The 17111-nt window shown below is 41.7% G+C and overlaps 2 protein-coding genes across 4 annotated transcripts; one reads left to right on the top strand and one right to left on the bottom strand.

The window, feature by feature from the left end:
- The first annotated feature begins 978 nt into the window (after positions 1-978).
- On the top strand, positions 979-8034 carry LOC103472818 (deoxyribonuclease-2-beta-like). Of its 3 annotated transcripts, XM_008422662.3 has the most exons (7): positions 979-1686; positions 1878-1973; positions 2153-2315; positions 3972-4053; positions 5892-6056; positions 6130-6327; positions 6758-8034. In XM_008422662.3, exons 2-7 carry the CDS (start codon positions 1882-1884, stop codon positions 7156-7158), a joined length of 1101 nt encoding a protein of 366 aa, XP_008420884.1. In that variant the 5' UTR covers positions 979-1686; positions 1878-1881; the 3' UTR covers positions 7159-8034. The 3 variants fall into 3 exon arrangements, with proteins under 3 accessions (XP_008420884.1, XP_008420890.1, XP_081467691.1); XM_008422668.3 differs by lacking the exon at positions 979-1686 and having other exon boundaries at positions 1884-2061; XM_081611565.1 differs by lacking the exons at positions 979-1686; positions 1878-1973; positions 2153-2315 and adding an exon at positions 2641-3858.
- A 196-nt stretch (positions 8035-8230) lies between these two features.
- Positions 8231-16604, bottom strand: LOC103472834 (caspase-6). Its single transcript, XM_008422676.3, has 8 exons — positions 16366-16604; positions 16012-16041; positions 14124-14166; positions 12726-12878; positions 12575-12651; positions 11490-11665; positions 11263-11413; positions 8231-9638 (listed from the first exon to the last, which is right to left on the bottom strand). Exons 1-8 carry the CDS (start codon positions 16436-16438, stop codon positions 9403-9405), a joined length of 939 nt encoding a protein of 312 aa, XP_008420898.1. The 5' UTR covers positions 16439-16604; the 3' UTR covers positions 8231-9402.
- Positions 16605-17111: the final 507 nt, after the last annotated feature.

Here is a 17111-nt window from a genome sequence, read left to right as displayed (position 1 = left end):
ATTACGGCGCTCCATACGCCCCCTGGTGGCTAAATGGCGGCAGCAAGAGAAAACATCCATCCATCCATCCATCCATTTTCTTGCACCCTTTTTCCCTCAGTGGGGTCGGGAGGGGTGCTGGTGCCCATCTCCAGCCAACGTTTCGGGCGAGAGGCGGGGTACACCCTGGACAGGTCACCAGTCTGTCGCAGGGCAACACAGAGACACACAGGACACACAACCATGCACACACACACTCACACCTAGGGGCAATTTGGAGAGGCCAGTTAACCTGACAGTCATGTCTTTGGACTGTGGGAGGAAACCGGAGTACCTGGAGAAAACCCACGCATGCACAGGGAGAACATGGAGACTCCATGCAGAAAGACCCCAGGCCGGGAATCGAACCCAGAACCTTCTTGCTGCAAGGCAACAGCTCTACCAACTGCGCCACTGTGCAGCCCAAGAGAAAACATCAGTTGGTTAAATAAATATATACATTTTTTGAAAATTTTATCTTCTGTTGAGTATTCTTTACAAAATCAATGTATAAATAATCATAATATTTTGATCTTTTTGAATTCTGCATGTAAAAAATTACCAAAGTGTGAAAAACTAAAACTACAACTAATAAAATCTAAATATTTAGTAGACTAGCAAACAAAATCTAAAAACTAATTAAAAGTAACAAAATTAGACAACAGTCACAAGAAAATAAAGCTGAATTATAATGAAAACCCAGAACTGGTTTGGAGTCAATAATTATTGGTTAATATATTCCTAGTTTAATTGTGTTTTATGCTCACAGATTATTTTTTATTTCTTAAATGTAAAACCAAAACCTCAGTATAACTTGACAAAATGCTCATAATTCCTCTTTTTTAAAATTATTTTTCATTGTAAAGTTCATAAAACTAATTCTTCATTGTAATATTCCAACTTTATTTTGGTAAAATTAACTTTATTCTCAGATTATTACAATTGTATTCTCATTTTATTGACTTTATGCTGGTAATACCACTTTATTATAATTATTATGACTTAATTCTGGTAACATAATGACTTTATTGCTGCATGACTTTTTTCTGACAATATAACTTTATTCTTTAAATTATTATTTTTTTATCTTTGCCACTGCATCATTTTCTAATGTCACTCCTGGGGAGGGTGGAGATTTTGAACCCTGGATGCTTACAGTAGATTTAGGGTCATGAGATGACCTAATTGATGACCTTTGACATTGTGGATCCCAGGACTGACGAGTCGGTAGAACGGGGAAGCGTTGCGTCCCGGCCGGCGCCGCCGCTGGTTTACCAACTTCTGCTGTTCGTTCCAGAGATTCTGCCAACAGCGGATCCGTCTCCAGGTGAAAAGCACCGTCGGGTTGATGGAAACATTTTATACGATATAAACAAAACGTTCAGACATTTCAGGAACAAAACTTCAACAAGACTTTCCTTACACAAAAATCAGTTTTCTATCAGTTTCTGATCAGGTTTTACTAAAACGCAGCCGAACTTTGGTTCAGTACATAAAGGCAAAGTTCACCCTGATTAGAAAGATTCAACAAAAAGTTTTCAGTCGTTTTGTACGTGACTCTGACCCCAGAAACAAACCGGGTCAGGGACGCAGAGGGGAATAAAAGAGCTGGACTCCGGAGCTGAGAGAAACCGGCGCAGCGCTGAAACCGCTGGCTCCTTTCTTACCGTAAGTAACGATATTTAAAAAAAACATAATAAGTGTTCAGTCTGTGAGCTACACGTGGAGGAAATGGATTAATCCAGACCTTACAGAATGATGGACAGAGGAAAATAACTCAAAGCAGAAATTAAGTGAAAACATGTTAAAAAAAGTTGATTGTGAATAATTGCAGCGCTGGAGCTTCCTGTGTGTTTCAGTGAGATGTGGAGCTTCTTGCTGGTTTTTGGGCTCCTCTGCTGGGGATCTCACGGATCAGTGACCTGCAAAAACGACCGCAATGTCGAAGTGGACTGGTGAGAAAATACCCAACATCTCCGTTAATCAAATAGCAACAATTTGTTAGAAGCTGGACTGGAAACGGGCTCAGAATGAATCGCCATGGTAACACCATGAATTCACAATAAAACCAAATATAAGATGGATAAAGTTAACTTCATTGTTCATAAAATAGTTTTTTTTAATTCTTCATCAGGTACATTTTATACAAGATGCCCAGAGTGGGTGGCATTTCCACTGGGACGGAGTATTTCTACATCGACTCGAGTGGCAGGAACGAGGAGTTGAGCAACATCAACAGCCCCAACGGCGTTCTGGGAAATACGCTGAGGCCTCTCTTCAGACCCATTAGAAACATGGTACCGTCTGCTCTTCACATGCATTTTCTACAATCCACATACATGTTCCAGGGCTGAAACGATTAATCGTGATTAACTGATGGTTTAAATAATCATCAGTTAATTTAGTAATCGATTAATCGTTCACTGGAAACTCAAAAAAGGCCAATTACTGGAAAAGCAAAACATTCAGAGCAGAAATTAAGATAAAACTGTACAAAGAATTGTCATGCTTTGCATTTTAAAAATCATCTTTATACTTTTGTTTTACTCAGAACTGTGATACTTATAATACCACACTATAGGGTAATCAAATGATTTTTTCTTATCTAAAAAAGAAATTAACTTGTTTTAATCTTTTAATCTATTTTCAATATATATATTAATATATATATTAATCGTCAGAATAATCGTTACTAAACTAATTGCTAGCTGCAGACCTAACATGCTTTGGAGCTCATAGTAATATTCTGTAGCTCTTTGGTCCCCAACCAATGCTGCAAAGTTTCACTGCGGCCCGGTGGGCGGGGCCTTTATCGATGGAACCGTCAGATCAAGCTTCTGATTTATCGATCGAACCGTCAGATCAAGCTTCTGCTTTATCTATGAACCGTCAGATCAAGCTTCTGCTTCATGACCGAACCGTCAGATAAAGCTTCTGCTTTATCTATCGAACCGTCAGATCAAGCTTCTGCTTCATGACCGAACCGTCAGATCAAGCTTCTGCTTCATGACCGAACCGTCAGATAAAGCTTCTGCTTTATCTATCGAACCGTCAGATCAAGCTTCTGCTTGCTGGTTCGCCTGCCTAGTTCACATGGCACCATTTTTTCCGATTTTCCCTTTTCAGAACGTTCTGAGTACTGAGACAGACATTTGATAATCGTAACCGATCATCAGTACCTGGTGAGCTAAGACTGATTGGGTTAGATTTAAAATTGTTTATCAATATGTTCTACTCGGAACTCAAGCTACATAGCTTTAGCTTCACCTGGTTAGCATACATGAAAGAATGTCACGTTATTGCATCATAATCAATAAAATGTATTTTTCTTATTTAAAAAAGTAATAAAACTGTTTATTTAATCTATTAATGTATTTCTAATATTAAATAAAAGATCGGCAGCATTTTTATTCGATTAATTAATTAATCATCAGAATTGCTGATGATTAATTAATGATTAATTATTTTTTAGAAATGACACGTGACCCGGATGACGCGCAAAATTCAGGTTGCGGGCCAGAAGGGGATTTCCCCGGTTCAAAACAAAGCAAAGTTGATCACAACAGTAGTTAATGCCCTAAATAAGCTGGAACAGCCGAAAATATGCGTATATTTAGGATATGATCCGTATTATCTCGGTAAAAAAAAGGACTTCTTTCATAATCTTGAGGATTTACCCGCATTGAGGCGATCAACATAACTCACTACCTGGAGCTGCAGAGTTCATGTTACACGATGAGTCAGAAGAAAGTTTTCAAAAGCCTGGAGAATCAATCATTTAGTTTCAAGTTGCGTCAAGCATTTAGGATCAAAAGCAGCATGTCGACTCGTTTCTGCCGAGTTAGTAGTGAATTGTGTTATTTTACGTATTTAATCCTCAGTTAGTCATTAACAGTGTCTGAGCAGAAACGTTGCAGCCTGTAAACTCTGAATGATGAAGGTTGTGTTTGCAGGAAACTACCTTTGGGTTCATCAGCTACAGCGATCAGCCGCCAGGATGTGGCGCCGATCCAAATAGGTTTGGCCACAGCAAAGGTAGGGGAAGCATTTAATTGTTTTAATATCGATGGGTGCCAGGGTTATTGCTAATATCTTTCCACACCTTTCAGCTAATACAGAAGTGGCCTTAACCTCCTGACTACCAGTAGTTCATTTTTGTCCTCTGTAGAGGACATTTCTAAACTTGAATATCTCCCACTCAGTAGAATCAACTCCCTGCATTCTACTGAATTAATTCATTTTGGTTTCTACAGAGGACATTTAGGGCTTTTCAATGATACCACATGTGAAGGGGCGGGACTTTTGTACGTACCTTTTTCTAATTGATAAAAATGGCATTTATCAGTAATAACACATTTTATGGGAAGAGACAAACTAAGTGCATAAAACCTTTTATTACCTTACAAAGACTGTGGGATTAAAAAAAAAAAGGTGATTGGACAATATTTTTTTCCTGGTACTCAGGAGTATATTGATGAAGAGCAGTTAATTAATGCATCTGATCAGGATGGAGGCTTCCTTTCCAAGTTTATATCACATTTCAGCAACAATGCAGTTCAAAGTGCTTCACAGTGGGGGCGGGCATTTATCGTCCATCCATCATCCATTTTCTTACACCCTTGTCCCTTAATGGGGTCGGGAGGGTTGCTGGTGCCTCTCTCCAGCTAACGTTCTGGGCAAGAGGCGGGGTCACCCTGGACAGGTCGCCAGTCTGTCGCAGGGCAACACAGAGACACACAGGACACACAACCATGCACACACACACACACACCTAGGGGCATTTTGGAGAGGCCAATTAACCTGACAGTCATGTTTTTGGACTATGGGAGGAAACTGGAGTCCCCGGAGAAAACCCACCATGCACAGGGAGAACATGGAGACTCCATGCAGAAAGACCGGGAATCAAACCCAGAACCTTCTTGCTGCAAGGCAACAGCTCTACCAACTGCTCCACTGTGCAACCGGCATTTATCGTATCGTTTATTATTTATTGTGACAAATTTCTTACCATGACAAGAATTTTGATTTATTTTTTGTCACAATAAATTCCAATTGATGATGTTTAACCATAATCGGCCTTTATTGCCATTGAACAGAAGCACGATGTACAGCCCGTCCAAAGAACAGCAAAACAAACAAACATAAGACATAAGCAGGCGGCGCCTGAGGCTGCAGCCATCATGGGAGGCGCTGCGCTTTCATTGGATGAGAATAACAACCTGAGGGTTATCTATATTGTCAGGATAGTTAATTTTATGATTTTTAATGATGATCAATAAATGTCATTATTTTGGAAGTTTGTTCCAGATCGCAGGAGCGTAGAAGCTGAATGCTGCTTCTCCATGTTTGCTTCTGGTTCTGGGAATGCAGAGCAGACAGAACCAGAATTATTTTAAAGTCTATTTTCTCAGTGGAAGGACTTTAGAACTGGGTGATGTTCTCTATCCTCCTCGTTTTAGTCAGAACGCCAGCAGCAGCGTTCTGGATCAGCAGGAGGAGTGATTTTTTAGGCAGACCTGTGATAAACAGATAAACGCCTGGATGAGTTTCTCTAGATCTCACTGAGACATTAGTCCTTTAATCCTGTAAGTGTCCTTCAGGCCGACTTTGTAATCGTCCTTATGTTGCTGAGAAGGTTCACGTCAGAGTTCATCACTACTCCCAGATTTCAGGTCATTTATACCAACTCCAAAGCCGAATCTTAAGTCTTTCAAGAAATCAAATCCATTTTTGCTTCATCCGTTTTTCTGAAACAGTTTAATTTATTTTTATATTTGAGTACTCCTGACCTTTGACCCATGTGATGTTTGATGAGGATGGGTTTTATTCCCCATTCTGTGTGTTAATGAAAGTTGTGTTTGATTTTCCTGCAGGACTCGTGATGGTGGACAGAACCGGTACGGGAGTCTGGATCTTACACAGCACCCCTCGGTTCCCCTTCAGAAGGGACCAGAACAGCTTCTGGCCAAACAGCGGCAACAGATACGCTCAGACATTCATCTGTGTGACGTTCAACTACAACCAGTTCACCACAATAGGTCTGAGTTCAGACAGCACGCTGTAGGATTTATTACTGATTATTTCTAATGACATGTTGTTTAATGTTTGCAGGAACACATCTGAAGTACATCAATGCGTTTCCATTTGAACATTATATCCCAGATGATTTTCACGAGGAACTAAAAAATGTTGTGAAATGGACAGAAGGCTCTCCGTACAACCCTGATAAGGTTGAGATCTCATTGTTGACATCCAAAGGGAGACAAGGCTTTAAAATCTTTGCTAAACAAGCCGATGCAGCTGAAGCGGGTAAGAATCGTCCTCTTCTCATTGTTCCTTAATATTCTGTTTAAAACTCCAACAGAACCAGAACCTGGAGGATGTTCAGTCTATTTATTGGCTAAATTATCAGAGAACTTTTATCAATTAGATTATGAGAAGATGTCCTGAACGTATCACAGATTTTCATTGGTTCATTTATTCTACTTGTCTAGATTTAGATGAAGTCAGTGTTTCAGCTGTTTTGCAGTTTTCTGGAAGTTTGTTCCAGATTTGAGATGTCCATATCCCACAATGCAATGCAACGTACCTTGCTACAGAAAAGTGTTTTAACGCATAGGATCAAGATCTCTGTGTGGTCGATTTTGTCTGATTTCTCTGTTCACATCTACACAACGAACTCACCAAAGAGGGAAACCGACTTAAATGGACCCTAACAAGCTGCCTCTTCTTCTTCCAGTTGGAGATCTCTACCGAAGTATCGCCAACCACATCAGGAGCAACGTCTCCGCCCAGACATGGGGCTGCCAGCCCCAACGGTCCCCCTCCATCTGTTCCATTGAATTTTCAGTCAACAACGTCGAAGACATAAAAGTGGGTAACCGGCAGACGTGGAAGCCTACAGTGGACCATTCCAAGTGGTGCGTAGCTACAGATCAGAACAAACACTGGACCTGCATCGCCGACATGAACCGGGCCGAATCTCAGTACAAGCGGTTCGGCGGAGCGCTCTGCATCCAACTTGAGAAGGTCCAACGTCACTTTCTGGGATTTGCTATCCATCCTCAGATCTGTCGGAAACGTCGCTACCCAGTTTGTGATCCAGACTCTGATGGAGACAATCTCCAACTTATCGGTTAGATCGGCCGAGTCCACATCGATTGCATCAGATCAATGCCTTGTAGACTTAAACCTTTCAATCAGAAAAACTGGAGATAATTCCAGAATAAATGATTCTCTAAATCAGGGGTCTCAAACTCAGTTTGCCCGCAGGCCGCTGGAGGCAGAGTCTGGGCCGCATAAAGGATTCCACAAAAAACATGAAAAAAATATCCTCAAATGTCATCAACATTTAATTATTTCTACAATACATGAACTGCAGGCTTTGGATTGACAAAGACAAGATGAGGGTGTGACAAAGTTTAGTTTATTCCACTTGGTGTCGCTCTTGTTCTACGTTTCACATTAGTCTTTAGCCAGCTAGCAACGTATGGAGAACGTCTCGACGCGTGACGTCATTACCTACTTGTCCCAACAGCGCGGCGGATGACGAACAGCCCGGTAGCAGTCGCCTTTCTCTGCGTTTGATCGTGGCATTAATGGTAGAAAGTACCGGAATGGCGACTGCAGGGAAGGGCAACTGGTACCGGACTGGTCCATCATCCACCGCACTATTGTTATAAGCGCAGTGTGCATGAAATCAGTGTAGCTTAGCATAGCACCGAATGTCAGCCATGACGAGGAACGGCGGGCGGGACTTCCTTCAGAGGTCCGCTCACCCTGTGGGCCGCACTAATGTTATACTGTCATATCACGGTGGGGGCCAAGAGACATCGTCCTGCGGGCCGCCATTGGCCCTCGGGCCACGAGAATGAGACCTCTGGTCTAAATAAAATGCATGTTTCTTCCTGGCTGTTTGAAAAATTACATTTCAATGAAGGAATCAGAAAAACAGATTTTTAACAAGCTGTCACTCTCTGATGTAAACTTGTGATTAATAAATCACTTAAAGCTTCATGTTTATCTCTGCCTTTATTTTTCTTGATCTTTAACTCCAGGGGCCAAGAAAAGTTAGAAACACTTTTTGTATCATTGCCCATTTTTGCAAAAATAAGAAACAAATTTGCTCCATAGAACTGGATTTACCACCTTTTCCTTCATTCCAAATTCAGAATAAATTACAAAACATTTTTATGGCTATAAAAATGTTTTTATTTTTTCACAGCTCAAACACAGAAATACATGATAAGACAGTTCAAAATGATTTAATTCCCTTTTACAGCTTTAAGAAACAGAAACATTTTCAGGTTTTCATGTTGGCGTTTGTTGACAGTTTGAGTGCAAACCTGCACTGAGAGACGAACCAAGAACTGGATAAGACGACAACACAACATGGACTCTCTTTATCGTCGTTAAGGAATGAGCTTTAAAGATTACCTATTCATCTCTAAAAATGTAAATGTTCATTACATTTTTTGCACAAAATCTTTCTAAGATAATGAAATCGTATTTTAGTTTGAGTTGTTTTAGGGGATCATTACTTTAAATCCAAACAAGCTGCTGCTGGCCACGACCCCCAACTCAACGTTTACACTCACTTGAGAAAATGGCTGCAAACAGATGCAAAATTATGTAACTGCACACCTTTGAAAAGCAGACGTAGAGCCTGCTGCACAACCAACAAGAATGCACCAAGTGGTTTCTGGATGATAAATCGACAACAAAACTCGTCTTTTCCAGCAGCCATTGTACAGCGCATACAGCGGTAAAACCAGCTGATCAACTGTACTGGACCTCATCTTGGGTTGCTAGGTAACAGGCGGAATTCTGCTGGAGTTGCTAGGCAACGGATTGAATTCTGCTGGGGTTGCTAGGTGACAGGCAGTACCGGCTAATTTGTGATGTTACATTCAAAACACGTCATTTAACAGACACCAAAAGACAAACTTATTGGCAAAACTGAGTGTTTTAAGCATTTTGGTACCAAATGGAAACCCAAATAGAAGTATGAAGTATAAAAATGTGCAAAAAAGGAATTTTGCATGATGGGTCCAGTAGGCAGCCTGGATCAATGGCGCCTCTGAGGAGATACCTGAGATTAGAAAACCCCTGAATTATTTCTGAATGTTATGCTGCTACTCACCAAACAAGATCAATTACGAAAAAATGTATAGACTAAGATTAAAAACTCCCGGATAGTTTCAGCTTTACCAGGTACAGTGATTTATGAGCAGAAGGCTTCTCTGTGCAAATGATCTGCCAGGAATGTTTTCAACATCTAAAGAAACAAAACAACTATTTTTTTTTCTCATCTTCACGGAGCGGATCAGCTGCACCAGCTGAGATTCAAAGGCTCAGATTTAAACCAACCAATCGAACCGTTGATCACTTCTTCGGCCGGAAGTAGAGCTTCTTGGTGAGCATCGAAGCGAAGCATGGTACCTGTTTTTTGCCAATTGCGTTGCGGTCGTTGGAGTTCCCGACTTCGCGCATCGAGACCTTTCTATTGACCAGCGTGAGCAGCTCCGTGAACTCCAGCGAGCCGCCGTACGTCCGGAGTAACTCACACAGATCCTGGATGTACCACGAGCCGTTGATGGTCTCTCTGTGGGAGTAGAAACCTGAAAACCAAAGCAGCAAACATGAGAGGCCTACTACAGGGTATGGCTATAGAAGCAAATAGAGGACCTGAAAAACCTCCAAATATACCAACAAAGTAAATAGACTTTTGCAGCATAAGATGCGGAAGATCCCAACCCCATCTCCATGCCGGAGAACAACTAGCTGCTCGCCGACAATGACTAGCATTGGTTTTAGCTGTCATGTTGTCAAAATAACGCGCTAAATCTTAAATGTCAGCATGATATATAAAAGACAAAGGGACACAGTGCTTTGCTACTAATTATCAACGACATCTAGATAACGAGGTCAGGAAAAAATAATAGCGACGGAGGAAAGTGGGTCAGTTTTGCTAGCTTGACTTTGACAACCGTAACATGGATTTGATGTAGATTTCTGTGTGTTTCGCTTTAGTGGAACAAAAAATGACGACACATACATGAACTCTGACAGATCATCAGTAGAACAGATGTTTAAATCAACCACCACTGGGGTAGCTAGCTAACATAGATTAGCTAATACATCAGTAGCTAATATACCACATCAATCACGTATTAATAATCACAAAATGGCTGCAAACAGATGCAGCCATCTGCATGTTTTCAAGCCTGAAAACATAAAACTGTAACAGACTGAATGTTCTGATCTTTGTGTTGGAAATATCTGCGTGTTTTTAGGTGTTGAATTATGATACATTTGCCATGTTGTTGTCAGTTACTATGGCAACGGGTCTGTCTGTAGCACACCCAACACAGAAAGTGCTGGTATTAACGGTTTTTCTGCGTTATTTTTCCCTATAGCACACTAAATTAATAATAACTACATCTCCAGGTGTCATGTAGTTAATGTGATTATTGTACCACAGCAGCATGGCTACGGATGGCGAGTAAAATTCGTTTTTCTGCCCTCCAGCGTTGTGCGCATGTGCAAAATTTCCTAATGTAAACAATAACATTCAACAGGTCTGGAAGGAAGCAGCAGTGCTACTTTTGACCTGACCACAGCCTCACTCACCTCTGACCTCATCATCGTCACACCTGACCCCGCCCCTCGGTGCCTCTTGGCTCCGCCCACTTTGTTGGAATTTTCTACATTTGCTTAGGGGGCGGGGCTTATGCTTTCACGGGGGGTTAGCTACACTTTGACTCATCATTTTAGGCAACATTTCTTTTAGTTTATTTTACATTACGTAGCTTGTTTTAAGATCCACTGGCTCATTAAAAGTGTTGTCAATAATTTCTTCCAATAGCACATAAACTACCGTGTCATATATATATATATATATATATATATATATGTTTTTTTATTTTTGTTGGCTCTAGTGGCCTTTATTTGAAAGTAGTTTGACAGGAAAGATGGTAATGAGAGGGGGGAAGACATGCGGCAAATGTCGCCAGGCCGAGAATCAAACCTGCGACCACTGGCATGAGGACTGAGGCCTCAGTACGTGGGTTGTGCTTTGCCCCTGCGCCACTACAGCACCCCCACCTTGTCATATTTTAAAATCTCTTGTCAACTTTGAACATTTCTGAACACAAAAACATGGCGGGCTGCAGTTGGACTGACCTATCGCCTCCATCACCGCCGGAAATAAAACGTTTCCTGATGATAAGGCGGACCGCTCACCTTCAGCAACAGAGTAACACATGATGAAATCGGCGCCAGAAGGGAGGGTCTGGATGGCGCAGGCGTCCACCACCGTCTCATTTGTCATCGCATCGCTGTCCACGACGTCGCAGGGCGTCACGGGAACGTCGTGCTGCTCCCCACGGCACGCCTTCACACATGGAAACATTCACGTTCAGACCTTCTGCTGTTTCCTGAACCCAGAGGCTTCACTGTGGTGTTTCTACCTGCACAATAAAGATCTTGGGTTTTCCCACGAGGCTCCTGCACTTGTTTCCTCTGAACATGGCGGTGATGTCCTGGATGCTGATCTTGCCGTCGTAAGCGTAGACGTGGTCGTTCTCGCCGTGGCTAAGGAAGGCGAGCAGGAAGCAGTCGGCGTCTGAGTGATCGCCTTCAGCAGCTGGAGAAACAAAATGAAGGTTTGATCAGCAGATAAAGGTCATTTAGAGAATACTCCTTCATTTGTCCCACAATGCATTCACACCAGCCCACTTTAGTCCACTTTAATCAAACTCTGGTCCATTTGTCTAGAAAGTCCGGTTCGTTTGGTGTGCCTACAAACCTCGCTCTCTGTTCTGTATGTGAGCGCCAAGTGGACCGGAGACCGGTCCAAAAGCAGGAAGTGGACTACAGCGCAGGGCATGTGGCTAATGCTGCAGTGCCCCCACAGGCCAGGAGGGGAACAGGTTTTTTTAATTTGTTTGGATCTTGGTGCAGTGTGAAATCAAACTGTACCAGCTGAAAATGTAACAAATGTTGCAACTTTGGTGTCCAATCGAATCAAGTCTAACGGACCATCAAGTATGAAAACATCCTTAAAGCTGCAGTAACTTTTATTTTTAAAAATGTGTTAAACTTTTACGACATGGTGACGCTTTTATCAGAAAACATCGCTCTCCTCTGCCTCCTCTCTGATCTGAAGAAAGGCACCACATCCAAACAAAAACAACCAATCACAGCCAAGAGGAAGGGCTTAGCGCTGTTGATCAACACTGTGAATGTGCTGCTAAAAGTAACAATGGTAGAGAAACAACTTACCGTTACAGGAAAATTGCTTGGGGGCTAAGCTGACTAGCATTAGCATTCATGACAGGCTATGCTAGCTGAAGCGTAGCAGAGAGCTAGTGGGCTGGAGGAGGACCCGCCTCCTGGTTCTGATTGGTTGTTTCCAGTTAGAACTGAGAGAACTGGAGAAGGCAGGAGCTCGATTTTTATCATTTTTTAATAAAAGTTACTGCAGCTTTGAAGACTTTTACATTTAAAACAAGGAAATAAACTAATTACTCTGATAGGCGGGGAGTTCCAGTACCTTCATGGATTTTTTCCAGGACTTCCACCAGTTTGTAGTCATTATAACTCCTGACATCAAAGTTCAGCTCCAGCAGCCTGGAGAGACAGAATGAGCTCAGATAAAGCTGCTGCGCTGAGCGGCCGGTTCTTCCTGCTCCAGGAAGACAAACCTCCTCTCCAAGTTGTGGCGGTCGGCGTTCGTCCCGCTTCTGGAGTTCAGGCCCAGGCGCCAGAAGAAACGCTCCTGGTTGAAGATGAGAGCGACGCCACGACGCTTTCTGGTCATCGTGTATTCCTCCGCAGGATTCAAACCGACGGGGCTGCTTCACAGAGAAACATCAGCACATGAGTAGGGCCGCAGCGATTAATTGGATTGATTTAGATGATTATGGAAATAATCGTCAACTAATATAGCAATCAATTAATCATGAACTGGAGAATGCAGACAGTAATTAAGCCAAAACTGTGCAAAAATATGTAGCTTTTGCCTTATTAAAAGAAGAAATAAAAGTCAAGATCATGAGAATAAAGTTGTACTGAAATAATGAGAATAAAGTCGTACAAACATAAGCACATGATGATGAAGTTGCAATATTATCACATTCTCGTAATACTACAAATTCCATCCATCCATCCATTTTCTTCCGCTTATCCGGGGTCGGGTTGCGGGGGCAGCAGCTTCAGAAGGGAGGCCCAGACTTCCCTCTCCCCAGCCACTTCTTCCAGCTCCTCCGGGGGAATCCCAAGGCGTTCCCAGGCCAGCCGAGAGACGTAATCCCTCCAGCGTGTCCTGGGTCTTCCCCGAGGCCTCCTCCCGGTGGGACGTGCCCGGAACACCTCACCAGGGAGGCGTCCAGGAGGCATCCTGACCAGATGCCCGAGCCTCAACTGGCTCCTCTCGACGTGGAGGAGCAGCGGCTCTACTCTGAGTCCCTCCCGGATGACCGAGCTTCTCTCTCTAAGGGAGAGCCCAGCCACCCTGCGGAGGAAACTCATTTCGGCCGCTTGTATCCGTGATCTCGTTCTTTCGGTCATGACCCCAAAGCTCATGACCATAGATGAGGGTGGGAACGTAGATCGACCGGTAAATCGAGAGCTTCGCTTTTTGGCTCAGCTCTCTCTTCACCACGACGGACCGGTACACCGGTACAAATTTATTCTCGTAATTAAATATTATTATCATTTCATTTATTATTTTCTTAATGTGGCTCTAATACTGCATACACAGAACTTTTCTAGAGGCGGTTTTAGTTTTACCCGGTTAAAACGATGAAAACCTCTGAAGCTACTCGATCATTAATCACTTAATCAGAATAACTGATCAGCCTTTCACTGTGTTCATGCTGAGTTCAGCAGAAAGACCTGAAGTTTCCACATGCTGAACTATTTGCTTGTATTTTTATGCATTTCTAGTGTTGCGTAAAATAAGCTTAAGTGGTTAAAAGAAAAATCATCCAGTTCCTTTAAATCTGATTAATTTATTCAATAGAATAAATTGATTGCTAAAATAATCATTAATTGCATTTTGTTAATCTGCAGCTGACAGAAACAAAATAAAAAGTGATTACCTTCTGGAGAAACCATCCGTCTCTGCTAAGTTCCCTGCAGTTGCTGCAGAATGAAAAGACATTTCCAAATCATTAACACTCCAAATGCAAAATAAAAAAGAGAAAGAAAAGTCGACACGCCTCGACTCCAGTCACACCCTGCTGGCTGGCCGGCCTCCCAGTCTGCAGATCCGCAGCGAGGCGGCGAGGCTTTGATCCGTCTCTGGGAGTATTCAGCTCATTATACATGAAAGAAACTAAATAATGAAATGATGCAGGAGTCCTTTTGGCCAAAAATACTCCAAAATGTCTAGATTATTACTCTTTCCTCCAGTGGTTCCCGTTTCTACGAGCTCGGCTGCTTGGCTCAATCACAAACACCCGACTTTATAATCTCAGAGGGTTTTTCATGTGACTTTCCGTCTTAATAATGTCAGAGAATGATAGTTTTAAAATCATAACTTTGGGCCTTTAATCTGGGAAAATAGGTCTGTTTTTCTTACAAATGTAAGAGAGCATCCAAGTTGTAAATATGACAATTGTTCTAGAAATTTGTGAGTTTTTGGTGAAAAACTGTTTTTCTTTTTGTCTACAGTGGCCCAAACACTCTGCCAATATAACAACTTTACTATTATTATTATCAGCAAACAGTCCTGACTTTATTGGTTTAGGAAGAAACATTCTTTTTAATCTTATCATTTATTATACCAATAGTTGCGATTGATTCTATTCATATCTTTTATTATTTAGTTTCTCTTTTACTGTTCTTCTTTTCCTCTTTCGGTAACTTGAAATGCGCCTCCAATTATTATTATTATTATTATTATTATTATTATTATTATTAAGTTTCCAGTGAATCTTCAAATCAAAGCTTAAGTGTCTTCAGTCAGAGGCTTCTTCAGATCTGCTGTAATACAGACTGCTACAGGAGATCCTTCCTGCCTACAGCCATCAGTATCTACAACTTGGATTATATTAGTTACAACATTTAATTTCCCTGAGGATAAATAAAGTATTTTTGAATTAAATCAATCAATTATTGATTGTTGAATGAATTATTTCATCCCTATGGGAAAATAATTGTTTAATAATCAGATAATAACTTTACTTTTTCCCTTCACAATCTCACCTGCAAGTCGAATCCCATGAGGATTAAAACCAGGTTTAATCCAGAAAATGTCGCTGGGATGCAGAAATGATGACGGAAACTTTCAACTTCAACTAAATCAGCAGTTTGCAGCAACTCAAGACATTTAGTCACTGATCGCAATAAAGGTTTAGTTTATTTCTTACACTTAAATGTTTCACATAAGTCCCATTTTTGAGGAAGGAGTTCAGTTCTATACCCAGAATTACTCAGTAGCTGCGTTTTCACATGCATGCATGTTTTTGCACGTCCCCTGCTGCAGGCGGTGACTACATCTGAACATTTATTACAGCTAAACATTCAAGTGCTTTCCACCTCTATCCTGCAAAGATGTTTGGTTTTCCCTGTGTTGTAATGAACGGAGGTACTTCCGCCACAGAGTCCTCACTTAATCAGGATTTACTGGACGAGCATTTTAGTTTTAGTGAGTTAAAGATGACTGTGATCTGCACGGCTGCACAGATTTAGCTCAAAGTGAGAAAAAGTCAAAACAGATCCTGCTTTAATAAATAGGTGCAGTTTTCTGCAGGATATGTGTTGTCAGTATGTTAAAATATCCAATTAGTTTGGTCATAAATGATTTCAGCACAATAAAAACTCTTCTGAAAGTCTGATAAAATACTTTATAATCTGTGAAATTCACTAATATGTCATTGTCTTTATTAAGTCATAAAAAGCCAGCCAAGTTTAATAAAAGTGATTTGATGTGATATTTTAGTTTTGCTTTTATTTTTAAAGATCATTCATGTAGTGGTTGCTCACCCAAGCTGTCTGTGGCTGTGGACACACTTCCTGGTGAGACGGGAAAAACAAATCTCATAAAAATGTTTTACATTCCTAAACCTGTTCAACACACACTGAGAAAGAAAAACAAACATTTAAAACTTTTTTTAAAATGCGGCAAAAACTAGCCATTTCTGTGACTGACTGGTGTTTTACAACATGCTGAGATGAACTGAAACATGAAACCAAACAGTAAACATCTGGGAACCCATTTTAAGCGCAAATGTAACGTAGTTCAGTTGTTTTTATGACTTTAAATGTTACCAAAAAGTTTAGTTTTTTTAGATAGTTTCAGATTTAAGACATAAAGATGTAATAAAGTTGTTTTTTTACCTGCATTGTCACCTGACATGTTGACTTTTCGTCTTGGCTCGAGTGGAAGATTAAAAGCCGCTTCCTCAAACATCCAGCAAAACTAGTTTACACTTAGTCCCGCCCCCGCGATGTGATTGGCTGTAAATTGAAACCGGAGAGAACGATTGGTTATCTCCAATTAAAAACGGACAGATTTACGGAAGCGACTGGCGCAGTCGAACAAGGCTTTTTAAGGACCTTATAAATCTATCAGCGACACTGTTGCTTTAAAATATCATCAGTTTACCCTACATATCCATTCAGTTAAAGCAGGGGTGTACAAAGCGGGGTTCAGGGACCAAATTGTGGTACTTTAACTGATTTTGTGAGGCCAAGAATGCAATATATTTGGCCAGCAACACAGCATGTTCATCCATCCATCCATTTTCTTGCACCCTTGTCCCTTAATGGGGTCGGGAGGTGCTGGTGCCTCTCCAGCTAACGTTTCGGGCGAGAGGCGGGGTCACCTGGACAGGTCGCCAGTCTGTCGCAGGGCAACACAGAGACACACAACCATGCACACACACACTCACACCTAGGGGCAATTTGGAGAGGCCAGTTAACCTGACAGTCATGTTTTTGGACTGTGGGAGGAAACCGGAGTACCTGGAGAAAACCCACCATGCACAGGGAGAACATGGAGACTCCATGCAGAAAGACCGGGAATCGAACCCAGAACCTTCTTGCTGCAAGGCGCCACTGTGCAGCCCTAACACAGCATGTTG

The sequence above is a fragment of the Poecilia reticulata genome, chromosome 1 (genome assembly GCF_904066995.2).
Source record: "Poecilia reticulata chromosome 1, P_reticulata-male-v2, whole genome shotgun sequence".
Lineage (NCBI taxonomy): Eukaryota > Metazoa > Chordata > Actinopteri > Cyprinodontiformes > Poeciliidae > Poecilia > Poecilia reticulata.
Note: the sequence above shows the minus strand (reverse complement) of the source record. Positions and strands in the feature narration are given on the sequence as shown.

What these genes read in the sequence shown, in the direction of transcription:
- LOC103472834 (XM_008422676.3), bottom strand. Translation starts at nt 16,438, where the DNA reads ATGTTTGAGGAAGCGGCTTTTAATCTTCCACTCGAGCCAAGACGAAAA. An exon ending in CGCCACAACTTGGAGAGGAG is followed by an intron (nt 12,652 to 12,725) that starts GTTTGTCTTCCT and finishes CTGTCTCTCCAG; the next exon opens with GCTGCTGGAGCTGAACTTTG. An exon ending in CCTGGAAAAAATCCATGAAG is followed by an intron (nt 11,666 to 12,574) that starts GTACTGGAACTC and finishes TTGTTTCTCCAG; the next exon opens with CTGCTGAAGGCGATCACTCA.
- LOC103472818 (XM_008422662.3), top strand. Translation starts at nt 1,882, where the DNA reads ATGTGGAGCTTCTTGCTGGTTTTTGGGCTCCTCTGCTGGGGATCTCAC. An exon ending in TCAGACCCATTAGAAACATG is followed by an intron (nt 2,316 to 3,971) that starts GTACCGTCTGCT and finishes TTGTGTTTGCAG; the next exon opens with GAAACTACCTTTGGGTTCAT. An exon ending in TAGGTTTGGCCACAGCAAAG is followed by an intron (nt 4,054 to 5,891) that starts GTAGGGGAAGCA and finishes ATTTTCCTGCAG; the next exon opens with GACTCGTGATGGTGGACAGA.